This window comes from Schistocerca piceifrons, chromosome 11 (assembly GCF_021461385.2).
Source record: "Schistocerca piceifrons isolate TAMUIC-IGC-003096 chromosome 11, iqSchPice1.1, whole genome shotgun sequence".
Classification (NCBI taxonomy): Eukaryota; Metazoa; Arthropoda; class Insecta; order Orthoptera; family Acrididae; genus Schistocerca; species Schistocerca piceifrons.
Genome location: NC_060148.1, coordinates 100,313,658 through 100,326,869, shown reverse-complemented (window position 1 = coordinate 100,326,869; position 13,212 = coordinate 100,313,658). Strand labels below are relative to the sequence as shown.

Sequence of the window (13,212 nt, the reverse complement as noted above, 5' to 3'; positions counted from 1 at the left end):
TGTAAATACAACCGGAATAGTTGTACACAAGTTGCTGTTAGAGAAAAGAGGGAGCTTGTGGCTAGATTTAGCTGTTAACTGGTTCAGTTCATGGATTGTTATTGTATTTCTCAGTCATTAGTTATAATCTTAAAAACTAAGCGGTTCGAGTCTATCTTTGAAAGTCTCTGTCATTATTGGTGTATTTTAGCTAGATCTTGTGGTTCCACAGAGAGAGTTCTCTTACAATTAGTGTTCACAAGTTAGGTTTTAAGACATTCATTCAGAGCAGCCTTAATAACTGACAGTCAGTTTAACCTCGAAGGGATTGGCAGCCAACTGTCACCAGAGCATTAGTCCATTGTCAGAAGGGTTGGGTTGGGGTCTGGTCGCACTTTGGTTGCTGATTGAGATTAAGAGGTTGGTTGCTTTGAAGTAAGCCTTATCATTGTCATATTGTTTGCTATTCTGTTTAATCTTTAAGCACAGGTGCGCATCTTAACCCTAAAACCTTATAATGTACAGCTTCAAATTAAAAGTTAAGTCATTTGTTTTGAATAATTGAATCACTCTTGTCATCAATGGTGTTTATAGTTTTCATATGTTGCAGAAGGGCATGTGATTAAACAGACTGTGTCCAGCGTGTTAGAAAAACACCACTATATGACCTGGTAATGGGCGGGCTGCAGGTCCAGCCGTCTTGTAATCACTGTCATGTTGTTTGCTGTTTTGCAATACAACACTTCAGATTTCTTTTGCCAAAATCAAAAGCTTATTGAAGTTAGGGTTTAAGGTCAAAAGAATTTTCCAAGTTAGTTCATTTTGTTTAAGGGACTTTATGGTTAAATGCTTCGATTATCTGTAAAACAAAGGTTATATATTGTTAACTAAACAGGTAGTGTAAAAAGAAAGTTATATTGGTGGGTCCTTCCTTCCACGTTTTCCTTGATTCCAGTGAGTACCACATTTCAGTAGTGAACCATCTGTACAGCAGATACATGAGGAAATTCAGTCTGAGGTTAGACCTAGTGTTGTGTGCATATTATTTGTAATGTCAGAATTTAACCACCGACGAAACTTTAGTGCACTATGTGCAAATGGTCTTACATGTGAACACAAACTTATATGGCAATAATCTAGGTATTGTGAAATTTACAGCAGTTCAAACAGCATGAACGATGCTTCTACCACATACATTGTGCTCTGTTATAATCAAATAATGTAAAAGACTGAAGTTTATTAATGACAAAGTATTTTTTTATTCTTTTTAGGATTTCATGAAGGAATGTTTTTAGTTACATGTACTGTGTAAATATGTATACAAAGAATGACTGCAGGTTTGCCTTTTTTTATCCTCTTAATTTTAAAAAGAAATTAAAGTCGCTCTTTTCTTCTTTCCCCAGACTTGTTTGTTGGGCTGACAGCTTCATGATGGCCTACAAAGTCACCTCATGTTAGCAAGTCTATTATCTGCTGTCTGTTGTTCTCCCTGGCGATGTCCAGTGGGGTTCTCCCTGTGTCGTCCTTGGCTCGCCTGTCGGCTCCTGCACCCAGCAGCGCTCTCACCACCTCTGCGCTGCCATTCCATGCCACTCTGTGCAGCGGCGTCCGACCTTTGTTATCTCTGGCGTTGACGTCGGCAGAAGCAGCCACAAGCACCCGCACCACAGCTGCACGGCCACTCAACGCAGCCATGTGCAGCGGTGTGCTCCCGTCACTCCTCCTGGCGTGGTGGTCTGCAGAGAACGCCACCAGCAACTGCGCTACAGCGGCGTTGCCACTGCTTGCAGCAACGTGCAGAGGCGTCTGCTGTGTGATATCCCTGATGTCCACCAACGCCCCATTCCTGAGCAGGCATTTCACTATCTCTACGTTTCCTCTTAATGCCGCAAAGTGCATAGGAGTCCACGTGTTCACGTCCCGAGACCCCACGTCCGCACCAGCGGCGAGTAGCGTCTCCAGCTCGTCCACTGTTCCCTGGTCAGCCACCTCAATCAGCCTCTTCCCCTTCTCCTCTGCAGATAGTTTCCTGTACAACAAACAGAAATTCTTACATTATATCACAAACTCAACTCATGAGGTATACTATCATAGAAGTAAAATTGTGACCAGCTGTAAAACCCCATCTGTCCTGCAAAAAGTTTACAACTCTACAACACTCTCCATTCTTCACTAATTCACTGAGGAGCCAAAGGAACTGGTACACCTGTCTGATATCGTGTTGGTCTCCCACCAGCATGACGTGGCATCAACTCGACTAATGTCTGAAGTAGTGCTGGAGGGAATTGATGCCAAGAACCCTCCAGGACTGTTCATAAATCCATAAGACTACAAGGTCGCAGAGGTCTCTTCTGAACAGTACTTTGCAAGGCATCCCAGATATGTTCAATAACGTTCATGTCTGGGCAGTTAGGTAGCAGGCAGATGTTGTTGAGCAACGGTGTTCCTGGACCATATGTGCGGTGTCGCATTGTCCCTCTGGAATTGCCCAAGTCCATCGGAATGCACAATGGACATGAATGGATTCAGATGATCAGACAGGATGCTTACATACGTGTCACCCATCAGAGTCGTATCTAGACAAATCAGGGGTCCCATATCACTCTAACTGCACACACTCCACAGTATTAGAGAGCCTCCACCAACTTGAACAGTCCCCTGCTTAGTTTGGATATAAACGACACATTCTCACATGGAAATGTATGGTTCACTGTAGCCATAGTAAGAGGTGGTAGCGGAGTTCCTAGTGTACCTGGTCTTGAAAGTTTTAATGATAGAGATGTTATTGCCTATCGTACCTATCATATGTCTGAAATTGGTAGTAAAGATTTTGGTAAATCAGCTTATTACTCAGCATCTCCTCTTGTCTTGTATACTCGTAGCAAAAGAAAAATTAGTCAAATTGAGTCTGTATTTATTTGGGTTAAAGGTAAAGGTGTATGTGAATACGTAAAATTTGTATCTGATTGTACTGTATATTTCCATAAATAAAGATCTGTAGCGTTAGCCACTAACCAGACAACCAGGCAACATGTTTCCAGTCATCAACAGTCCAATGTCAGTGTTGAGAGGTTCAGGCGAGGCATAAAGCTTTGTGTCATGCAGTCATCAAGGCTACCAGAGAGAGCTTTGGGCTCCAAAAGCCCATATTTCTGATGTTTCGTTGAATGGTTCCATCGCTGACACTTGTTGATGACCCAGCACTGAAATCTGTAGTAATTTGTGGAAGGGTTGCCCTTCAGTCACGGTGAATGGTTCTCTTCAGTCGTTGTTTGTCCGGTTCTTCTAGGATTTTCTTCCGCCGCAGCGCTGTTGGAGATCTGATGTTTTACTGGATTACTCATGAAATGCTCATATGTGAAAATCCCCACTTCATCGCTACCTCAGAGATGCTGTGTCCCTTCGCTCATGAGCCGACTATAGCACCACGTTCAAAGTCACTTAAATCTTGATAACCTGCCTTTGTAGCAGCAGTAACCGACCTAACAACTGCGACAGACACTAGTAGACTTACATGGGTGTCGCTGACCACAGCGCCGTGTTCTGCCAGTTGACATATCTCTGTATCAGGATACGCACAGGTACACCAATTTCTTTGCCACTTCACTGTATAATAATGTTTCATCTGATGATAGCTGGCGACAAAAAGAAGCTGATGTCTAAAAATAATTCAACTGTGGTGAGTAGTTTTGAAAATTGCTACAATAGAAAGGCAATAGTATAGCTGAAATGAAATAAATGCACTACAAACAAGTTATCGAGTCAGTCCCAATTAAATCAATGAAGATTCCATTAAATGAAATGATATAAGTGCAAAGTGATCGAATAATATTAATCTAGAATGTATAGTAATGGACATTAGGTGATAGTTTAAAAATGTTGTCAGGCCTGGACTATAATCGAGATTTTCTACTAATGGGAACAGTCACCCCACAATTTTTTTGGTATAATATTGTACTTTTAAGAGGTAATTAAAAGAGTTCTTTACTCCTGACACATGACTGTACATAGCATTCCTAGTCCTTAAAATATTGACTTAATGTTACTGTGGGTACTACTCATCTGAACAATGTGCTTCAATTGAATGTGCATGTAATTTGCTCTGTTCATAACAGCTTCATTTTCCATCATCCTGCTTCTGCAGATTTCTGTCTACCACAAGTGAGACAAGTAAAAGTGGCCCAAAGAACAGAGTTTCAGTAGTGGAAAGGACACACAGTACTATCCTGACTGTTGCAAATGTTGAAAGTGACCACCATTCATCTCTTGGCATTTTTGGGCACTGGTCCATGTTGCTTGAGGCCGGATGGAGGCTGCGCTGCTGGAATTGCTGCAGTCTCATCCGAAATGATCTGCTGCAGTTCTTGGAGACTGTGAGAGTTGTTGTGATATGCCTTACACTTTAGGGCTGCCCATACAAAGCATTCATACACCAACAGATTAGGTGACCTGGGTGGCCAGGTATGGCTGTGAACAAACAGACCTGTGCTAGCAACTCTGTCAGACACGAAGATTTGGTAAATGTTCTGCAAGGTTGGGCCTGTTGTATAGCAAGTTGCTCCATCCTGTTAGATGTAACTGTAGGTCTTTTCCCCCTTCGTTAACGCTGCTAAAAATAGTATCCACTCGTCCAGGCCACACTTATTAGCTCCACCCTATACATGGCATTACTGGCACTGCCGATGTCAGCTTAATAGACCTCTGCACAATTTCTGTCTGATAGGAACCACGACACGTTTCATGTCATGTCAGTCCGATTTCATTTGTATGGTAAGCTTGGGTTTATTTACACTGAAGAGCCAAAGAAAATGGTATACCTGCCTAACATCGTCTAGGATCCCCACGAGCACACTGAATTGCCACCGCACAGCATGGCATGGACTCGACTAATGTCTGAAGTAGGGCTGGATGGATCTGACACCATGAATCCTGCAGTACTGTCCATAAATCCGTAAGAGTACGAAGGGATGGAAATGTCTTGTGAGCAACACGTTGCAAGGCATCACACGTATGCTCAATAATAGTGTGGGACTGGCGAGTTCGGTGGCTAGCGGAGCTGTTTAAGAGCAGAAGAGTGTTCCTGGAGCCACTGTGCAGCAATTCTGGACGTGTGGTGTGTCGCGTTGTCCTGCTAGAATTGCCCAAGACCGTCGGAATGCACAGTGGACTTGTATGGATGCAGGTGAAAGGATCCCTATGTACATGTCACCTGGTATCTAGACTTATCAGGGGAACCATATCAGTCCAAATCCACACGCCCACAACATTACAGAGCCTCCACCAGCTTGAACAGTCCCCTGCCGACACGCACGGTCCATGCATTAGTGAGATTGCCTCCACACCCGTACATGTTCATCCGCTCGATACAATTTGAAACGAGACTCGTTCGACCAGGCAACATGTTTCCAGTCATCAACAGTCGAACGTCGGTGTTGACGGTCCCCGGCGAGGTGTAAAACTTTGAATTGTACAGTCATCAAGGGTACACAAGTGGGTCTTTGGCTCTGAAAGCCCATATGGATGGTGTTTCGTTGAATGGTTCGCACACTGAGACTTGATGGCCCAGCAGTGTCAAGTCACTCATGCGCCGACTATTGTACCATGTTCAATCTCACTTAAATCTTGATAACCTGTCATTGTAGTAGTAGTAGCTGACCTAAAATTAGTGCCAGACACTTGTTGTCTTATACAGTCGTTCCCTACCACAGCGCCATATTCTGCCTGTTTACACATCTCTGTATTTGAATACACATGCCTATACCAGTTTCTTTGGTGCTTCGTGGTATATTATTCCTTGCAAATGTTATAGCTTGTCTACATAATACCATCAAATATTATCTAGCTCGTGCCTTAGCTGGCCTATGTTGATCGAGTGTCTTTGCTAGAGGCCTCCAGCAGAATGAAACGTCGCGTGGATACGGCATTGTGGTTGTTTTGCAGCGTTCCCCTGTCTGACGTGACATAACACCATTTGTTGAGTTCAGACGTAAATTCCAGAGAAATCTGTGTGCGCTGTAGGCGTACGGTACTAAAGGCAGTCTTGAACACGTAGCAACCACACATAAGCTGGCATACCAGTGCCAGCTGTCTGTTAGCAAACGTGGTGGGTGATGGAATAACTGCTGTCAAATAATGTATTTGCTTATTGTATATGAGTCCATGAAGCCTGTCGTTCGGAGCCTATCGGAAACTACCGTGTCATAGTCCTTTATCACTTCCAGCGTTCGCTTCAAGTTTATGCGTCCGTTTAACTCAATCCATATTTCCCAGTTTTTAAAAGTACGCAACCCCCAGCCCGTCCTCGGTTACGATACCTGTTCATATTTTGACTAGTTCCATAAGCGCGGTTCTTTCTATAGTTAACATTCGCTCCTGTCGTTTGGACATAAGTTGTTAAAATTTGATTGATGTTTTGCGAATTCTTTTTCTTGTTGCTCAGCAAACTACTTTCGTCAACATATACCTGTCATGTCGCCTTCACATTGGAAATCTGGAGTCATTTCAATGTTACGAGACGTGGTTCCAAGCCAGTTGCATGGACTGTTGCTGGCAGTAGCCATACCTGTTGAGCCAGGGATTTATTTTATAAAAGGTGTATTAAGCTGCCCGTTAACACTGAGTCCGTAATAGATCATAATGTTGTACGTCATATTTGTCGCTCAGTCGTTAAATCCCGTTTTGCTCGAAGCCCTAGTGAAACGCCGGCCGGTGTGGCCGAGCGGCTCTAGGCGATACAGTCTGGTACCGCCCGACCACTACGGTCACAGGTTCGAATCCTGCCTCGGGCATGGATGTGTGTGATGTCCTTAGGTTAGTTAGGTTTAAATAGTTCTAAGTTCTAGGGGACTGATGACCTCACAAGTTAAGTCCCATAGTGCTCAGAGCCATTTGAACCATTGAACCCTAGTGAAACAATTTCCTTAACTCAGTTATAAACATTATCAAAAGCCACGATAATTGCGGCTAGTTGTGATTTTGTGATCGAAGATGGATGATAAATATACTTGTATATTCTGCTAGCAGATCTCACATGCACCTAACTACAACTGTATTGAGTTGATATGCAGCGACATTCTTTTTCAGATGCGGTTCTACTATGTACCAAGCATGTTTAAATTTATAATTAGGAAAGATTAGTACTATGAACTACATTCTGTTTTAGTTCTGAATGATAAACACTGCCAGCCTCACAATAAAATCTCGAGAAAATATAATTAGGGGTAAACGTTCATTATCTATACGCACAAACTTTCTCTCAGTTATCTCGAATACCTGCTCAAATCTATTCAAAGGTATTCCATCAATGCTTACTGCTTTGTTGCCGTATATAATCTGTTCGCCTCACATTTTGCTTGTTTGGCGAAAATTGTAATCCGCTGTTGTTACCTTCTGTAGGAATTAGCCTGTAACGATAGCTTCCCCATGCTCTGCTTGTATCTGCTCACTCATTGGTTGCTAGGACGCCTAGAGGAGTGTTGTGTAACTGCTTCCTGTATCTGGCGTTGTGTTCCGTCCTCGCCCATTCATTGATCTGTTGGCGCCTGCTTTGCCCGTTTGTTCTCCCATGAAATGTATAAAGCCGATGTCTCATGTTCCCAGACGTACCCTCCTCGATCGTAAATATTGTGTTAGTTGACTATAAGAAGCTTTCGATGGTGCTGAGGAGCAATCACGCAATATTCTTTGAAAGAATAAACCGCCTTTTGACTGCACATTATTTTATTGTTATCTAGATTTAGTCTTTTATGCCCTTTTCGAGTACATTTCTACAAGGTCTCAGATTGTTTCCACGTACTAGATGTAGCGTTTTAAAATGTCTAAGAATGTTTAGAATTGTACTCGATAACTACATAAAAGGTGAAATATAGATAGTAAAACTAAACTTCGTCCGAACAGGCAATGAAAGCCCAACGGTACCGACCGGCCGCCGTGTCGTCCTCACCTACAGACGTCACTGGAAGCGGATAGGGAGGGGAATCTTGACAGCTTTCAGCTCACCCATTAGTTTTGTCAGTTCACTAGACCAGAGCCGCTACAATCAAGTAGCTCTTCGGTTCGCCTCACAAGGGCTGAGTGCACCCTGCTTGCCAACAACGCTCGGCAGACCGGATGGTCACCCATCGACGTTCTAGCCCAGCCCCACAGCGCCTAATTTCCATAATTTGACGCGAACAGGCGTTACCATTGCGGCGACGCCGTTGGCGAAATATAGATACAAAGGAAGACAAATACATTAATATACAGTGAAATGACGGTTTATTATTTCGAAAAGTATATTATCGTATTTTTTTACGCAACTCTAAAAAAACTGCATTTTGCGTTACCTCGTTGTTGATACGTGCCGTCGAGGTGCGCTGAATAACCTTCTGTGGTTTTCCAATGCCATTGTTTTGCCAAAATGTGGTGACTTTGTCCACATTTTCTGACCAATCGTGCAATGCTTCTTTGAAAATGCGCTCGTGTCGGAGCTGTCACATGCTTCTACCATGGCATCATATTCTATTTTTCCTTTCTTTTGAGTCATCATTCTTCTGATTGGTGTGATGCGGCCCACTAAGAATTCATCTCCTGTGCCAACCTCTTCATCACATAGTGGCACTTGCAACCTACAGCCTCAATTATTTGCTGCATGTATTCCAGTTTCTGTCTTCGTTTACAGTTCCTGCCTTCTGCAGCTCTCTCTGGTACCATGGAAGTCATCCCGTGGTGTCTTAATGGATGTCCTGTCATTCTGTCCCTTTTTTGTGTTAGTAGGTAGATTTGAGTCCGACAAGCGCAGTTATATGTATGCACGGATTCACGTAAATTGCGGACTGGTGGTTTGTGCACCTTGAGGTGGCGTCTGATTACATCGCAGATGTGTTTTATCTGATCTAATTAAGGGAATTTGGTAGCCAAGACATCAGTGGCAGTTCGCTGTGATGCTCTTCACAACACTATACAACGATTCTTGCCTTCTCACACAGGCTGTTACCCTGCCGGAAGATGCCATCGAGCCAACGCGATGCACGTCAAGAAAGAAGAGGTGCAGCTGGTCCACTATAAGGTTCACCTAGTCCACAGGCGTCACGGTGCCACAGACTACTACCACCACATAAAGCGGCAGTTGTCAATCCTGTGTCCGTCGCACAGTGCATGTTTCGAGCAGCCATTCAGCTGGATAATGGCACACTTGGACACGACCACCGGCTGGTGAGACAAGAAAACTGATTCATCTGACCAGCGACAGGTTTCCATCGATCACGGGTCGAGTGTCAATGATCTGATCAGCACTACAATCATAGTTAATGATAGTAGTGCGTCACCATGGTGCCTCACAAGGGTGACCAACTCTGATCTCCCATGTTCGGTAACGTGTGCTAAACAATGGCCTCCAAACAACTTCTGCCTGCAACAGAGCTATACTCTGTTGTCAGACTTGCCACAGGCCACAGCCTATCCCTCTTTAGAGACTGGACAAGCCACCAACCTCCACGTTCTGCGACAAGGTGCAGACCTCCAACACTGTATCACCTACTCGTGTTTTCACCATCCTTCAACTAGTTTCTACAGATGCTGACCACAGTAGCATGTCAACTGCTGACTACCTCCGATGTTAGCGGAATAATCTTTTTCAGGCGTTGGGTAATCACAAACTGCCCTTTGTCAAAGTCGCTCAATTCAATCGATTTCCCCTTTTGCAGCATGCAGTGTTACTTGAATAATTCCCCATTCGCCCCAGCTCACTAACAATTTTTTTATTATATACAGATGAAAGCCACACTTCAATACTACTTTTCTACATAGTTGCCATTTAAATTAAGGCGCTTATCGTAGCGATGGACGAGCTTGGATATTCTTTCGTCGTAAAATTCAGCCGCCTGCGCCTTCAACCACGTGGTTACCTCTTCTTGAAGCTGTTCGTCGTCTTCAAAACGCTGCATAGCCAACCACTTCTTCATTGCTGGGAATAAGTGGAAGTCGCTCGGTGCCAGGTCGGGACTGTGCGGCGGATGAGGAAACAACTCCCACTTAAAAGATTCGAGAACTTCACGAGTGGCGTTTGCCGTGTGGGCCCGGGCGTTGTCGTGAATCAGCAAGATCTTTGAGCCCAACTTTCCCCTGCTCTTGTTTTTTATTGCTCTTCTGAGGTTGTGCCGAGTTTGGCAATACCTTTGAGAGTGTATTGTAGTGCCTCTTTCCAGGAAATCCACAAAAATCGTTTTTCTACCGGGTTACTGATTAACCACATGGTTGAAGGCGCAGGCGGCCGAATTTTACGACGAAGGAATTTCCAAGCTCGTCCATCACTACGATAAGTGCCTTAATTTAAATGGCAACTATGTAGAAAAGTAGTATTTAAGTGTGGCTTTCATCTGTATGTAATAAAAAAAATTCTAATACTTTATTTATTTTTAATTACAAAACGTAATGTACTTTGTGGATAGCCCTCGTACTACAATGGGTTGCTGCACATATACACCGAAGCGCCAAAGAAAATAATGGCGACATGCGTATTCAAATACAGAAATGCCTACTTAAGACAATAAATGTCTGGCGCAGTTGTCATATCGGTTACTGCCGCTACAATAGCAGGTTATCCAGATTTAAGTGACTTTGAACGCGGTGTTATGGTTGGGGCACGAGCGATAGGACACAGCATCTCCGAGGTAGCGATGAAGTGGGGATTTTCCCATACGACCATTTCGCGACTGTACCGTGAACATCAGGAATCCGGTAAAACATCTAATGTCCGACATCGGTGCGGCCGGAATAAGATCGTGCAAGAACGGGCCTAACGACGACTGGAGAGAATCGTTCAACGTGACAGAAGTGCAACAATTCTGCAAATATCCGCAGATTTCAGTGCTGGGCCATCAACAAGTGTCACTGTGCAAACCATTCAATGAAACTTCATCGACACGGGCTTTCTGTGCTGAAGGCCCACTCGTGTACCCTTGTACGACACACAACTTTACGATTCCTGTCTGCTCACCTGCACTCATTCGTGTCCAATGTTCGCTCCCACGGACCTGGGCAGTTCCAGAGAGACAATTCCACACCCCACAATTCCTGAATTGCTACAAACTGGCTCCAGGAACACTCTTCTGTGTTTAAACACCTCCGCAGGCCACCAAACTACCAAGACATGAACATTATTTAGCATATTTGGGATGCCTTGCAGCTGATGTTTAGAAGAAATCCAAACCCCCTCGTACTCTTACGGATTTATGGACAGCTCTGCCGGATTCATGGTGTTAATTATCTGCAGCACAATTTCAGAAATCAGTCGAGTCCAAGCTGTGCTGTGGCACTTCTGGGTGCTTGGGGGGTCTACACGATATTAGGCAGGTGTACAAATTTCTTTGGCTCTTCAGTGTATAATGAACTGTGAGAACTGTGCATGTGCATTGTTATTCTTATTGGTTCCATAACCACATACTCTCTCCACACACATTCTGCCGTCGTAACTGGTTTTCTTGTTCTCTTTACCAAAACGTTTTTCGTTCCCTTTTCCAAGTTCAGTCCATTTTTGGTTATGAGTTTTCTATTTTTTTCCTCACTTTTTCTGTTTATGGCCACCAATAGTCGTTACTTCCTGCAAGTTTTCTTCACATTGGTGTTTTTGTGGTGTAACGATCTCCGCTTTCGATGTGTCGTTTCCAGTTTCAGTCTAATTTGTTTCCAAATCGCCTTTCTGTCCTATTATCTAATTACAACCTATAAATTTCGATATTAGTAGCTCCTACAAAATTTAAGTCCTTTCCTGGACACCATGTACACTCTTTCACATTATTGACCGTATTTTGGGGTATTCATGTTGCTATGTCATCTTACATTGAGAGGCTTCTGGCTCTTTTACAAATTATTCCTCACTGCCTTCTATCTGTTTAACCTCTTCCCCAATACTTCCTTCATGTTGATTCTTGTGTGAAATGATTCACGTTATTTATATGCGCCAGATTTAGAAAATATATCTCTGACAATAATCTGTACACATTATGGAAATAGATGTATATACATATGTTTGTATTTATTTTTGTATGTATGTATGTGCCTTCAATAGCTCCTAATCCATTGTACCGATTTCAACCAAACGTGTTACACCCTTCATCCACTCCCCAGAAAAAAGTCACTATTGAATTAAGAAACACCAGTCTGTCAGCCGGCCGGAGTGGCCGAGCGGTTCTAGGCGCTACAGTCTGGAACCGCGTGACTGCTACGGTCGCAGGTTCGAATTCTGCCTCGGGCATGGATGTGTGTGATGTCCTTAGGTTAGTTAGGTTTAAGCAGTTCTAAGTTCTAGGAGACTGATGACCTCAGAAGTTAAGTCCCATAGTGCTCAGAGCCATTTCAACCATATTTTGAACCAGTCTGTCAATGTTGGGAGTTGGGCTGAAAAAAGTGTAACCAACGATGTGCAAATACCCAGACTATACTCACCCTGTATTTGAGAATGAGAGCACCTAGTGATTTGCTACGAACTTTACATATAATTTCAAATATTGGTGAAACTTGTCCTCGCTGGTTGCCTTCACAAATTGATGAAATAAAGACGTTTTTCTCTGTTAATGATGTAAAATTGCTGCATCAGGCAAGACGAATTTATTAATTATTTCTCTCCTACAACATGTATTGGCGCCACATTTTGCAGGCAGTATTACATGTACCACTGACTGCACCTATAAAATTATATTATTGTACAACACATTGTCCAGGACATATGATTCCGTAAAGATGGAACTGCATGAAAACAAAAATTCAAGGCGAAGTTTGGTCCAGATATTAATGCAATATGTGGACAAATATTGGGAAATATACTAAATGTACATGAAATGTACGTGACATGTGCATACTCTGGCCAAAGCCGTGAGAAGAAAGCTCCTCCTAAACCACTAGATCGATTATCAGCCAAATTTGGTATAATCATTAGCTACTGTCTAGACAGAAAAACTGATATAGTTAGAAGCACTAGTCAGTCACGAGGTGGATGTGGGAACTTGGTGCAGGAGAGAGAGGGTGGAGAAGGAGATGGACAGAGAGAGGGGAAGGGTGAAATAGATACACATAGCAGAGAAGAGGAGATGAACAGGAGAATGGGAGGCAGAAAAGGACTGAGAATGTGAAGAGGATGTGATGAGCAGAGACAGGAGAGAGGAGGAGAAGTGGGGAGGTAGAGATGGACAGAGTTAAGGGTGGGGAGCAGTGGGACTGGGAGAAGGGTCTGAGGAGATGGACAGAGAGTGGGTCAAG

The 13,212-nt window shown here is 43.5% G+C and overlaps 1 protein-coding gene across 2 annotated transcripts in view; it reads right to left on the bottom strand.

Annotated features, from left to right (window-relative positions):
* Nucleotides 1-1,214: 1,214 nt before the first annotated feature.
* LOC124720153 (serine/threonine-protein phosphatase 6 regulatory ankyrin repeat subunit B-like) overlaps nucleotides 1,215-13,212 on the bottom strand; it is an 87,235-nt gene continuing 75,237 nt past the window's right edge. For both annotated transcript variants that reach the window (XM_047245459.1, XM_047245460.1), the window contains one exon: nucleotides 1,215-2,008. In XM_047245459.1, coding sequence (XP_047101415.1) covers nucleotides 1,429-2,008 — 580 coding nt within the window. In that variant the 3' untranslated portion in view covers nucleotides 1,215-1,428. The remainder of the gene's footprint in view (nucleotides 2,009-13,212) is intronic.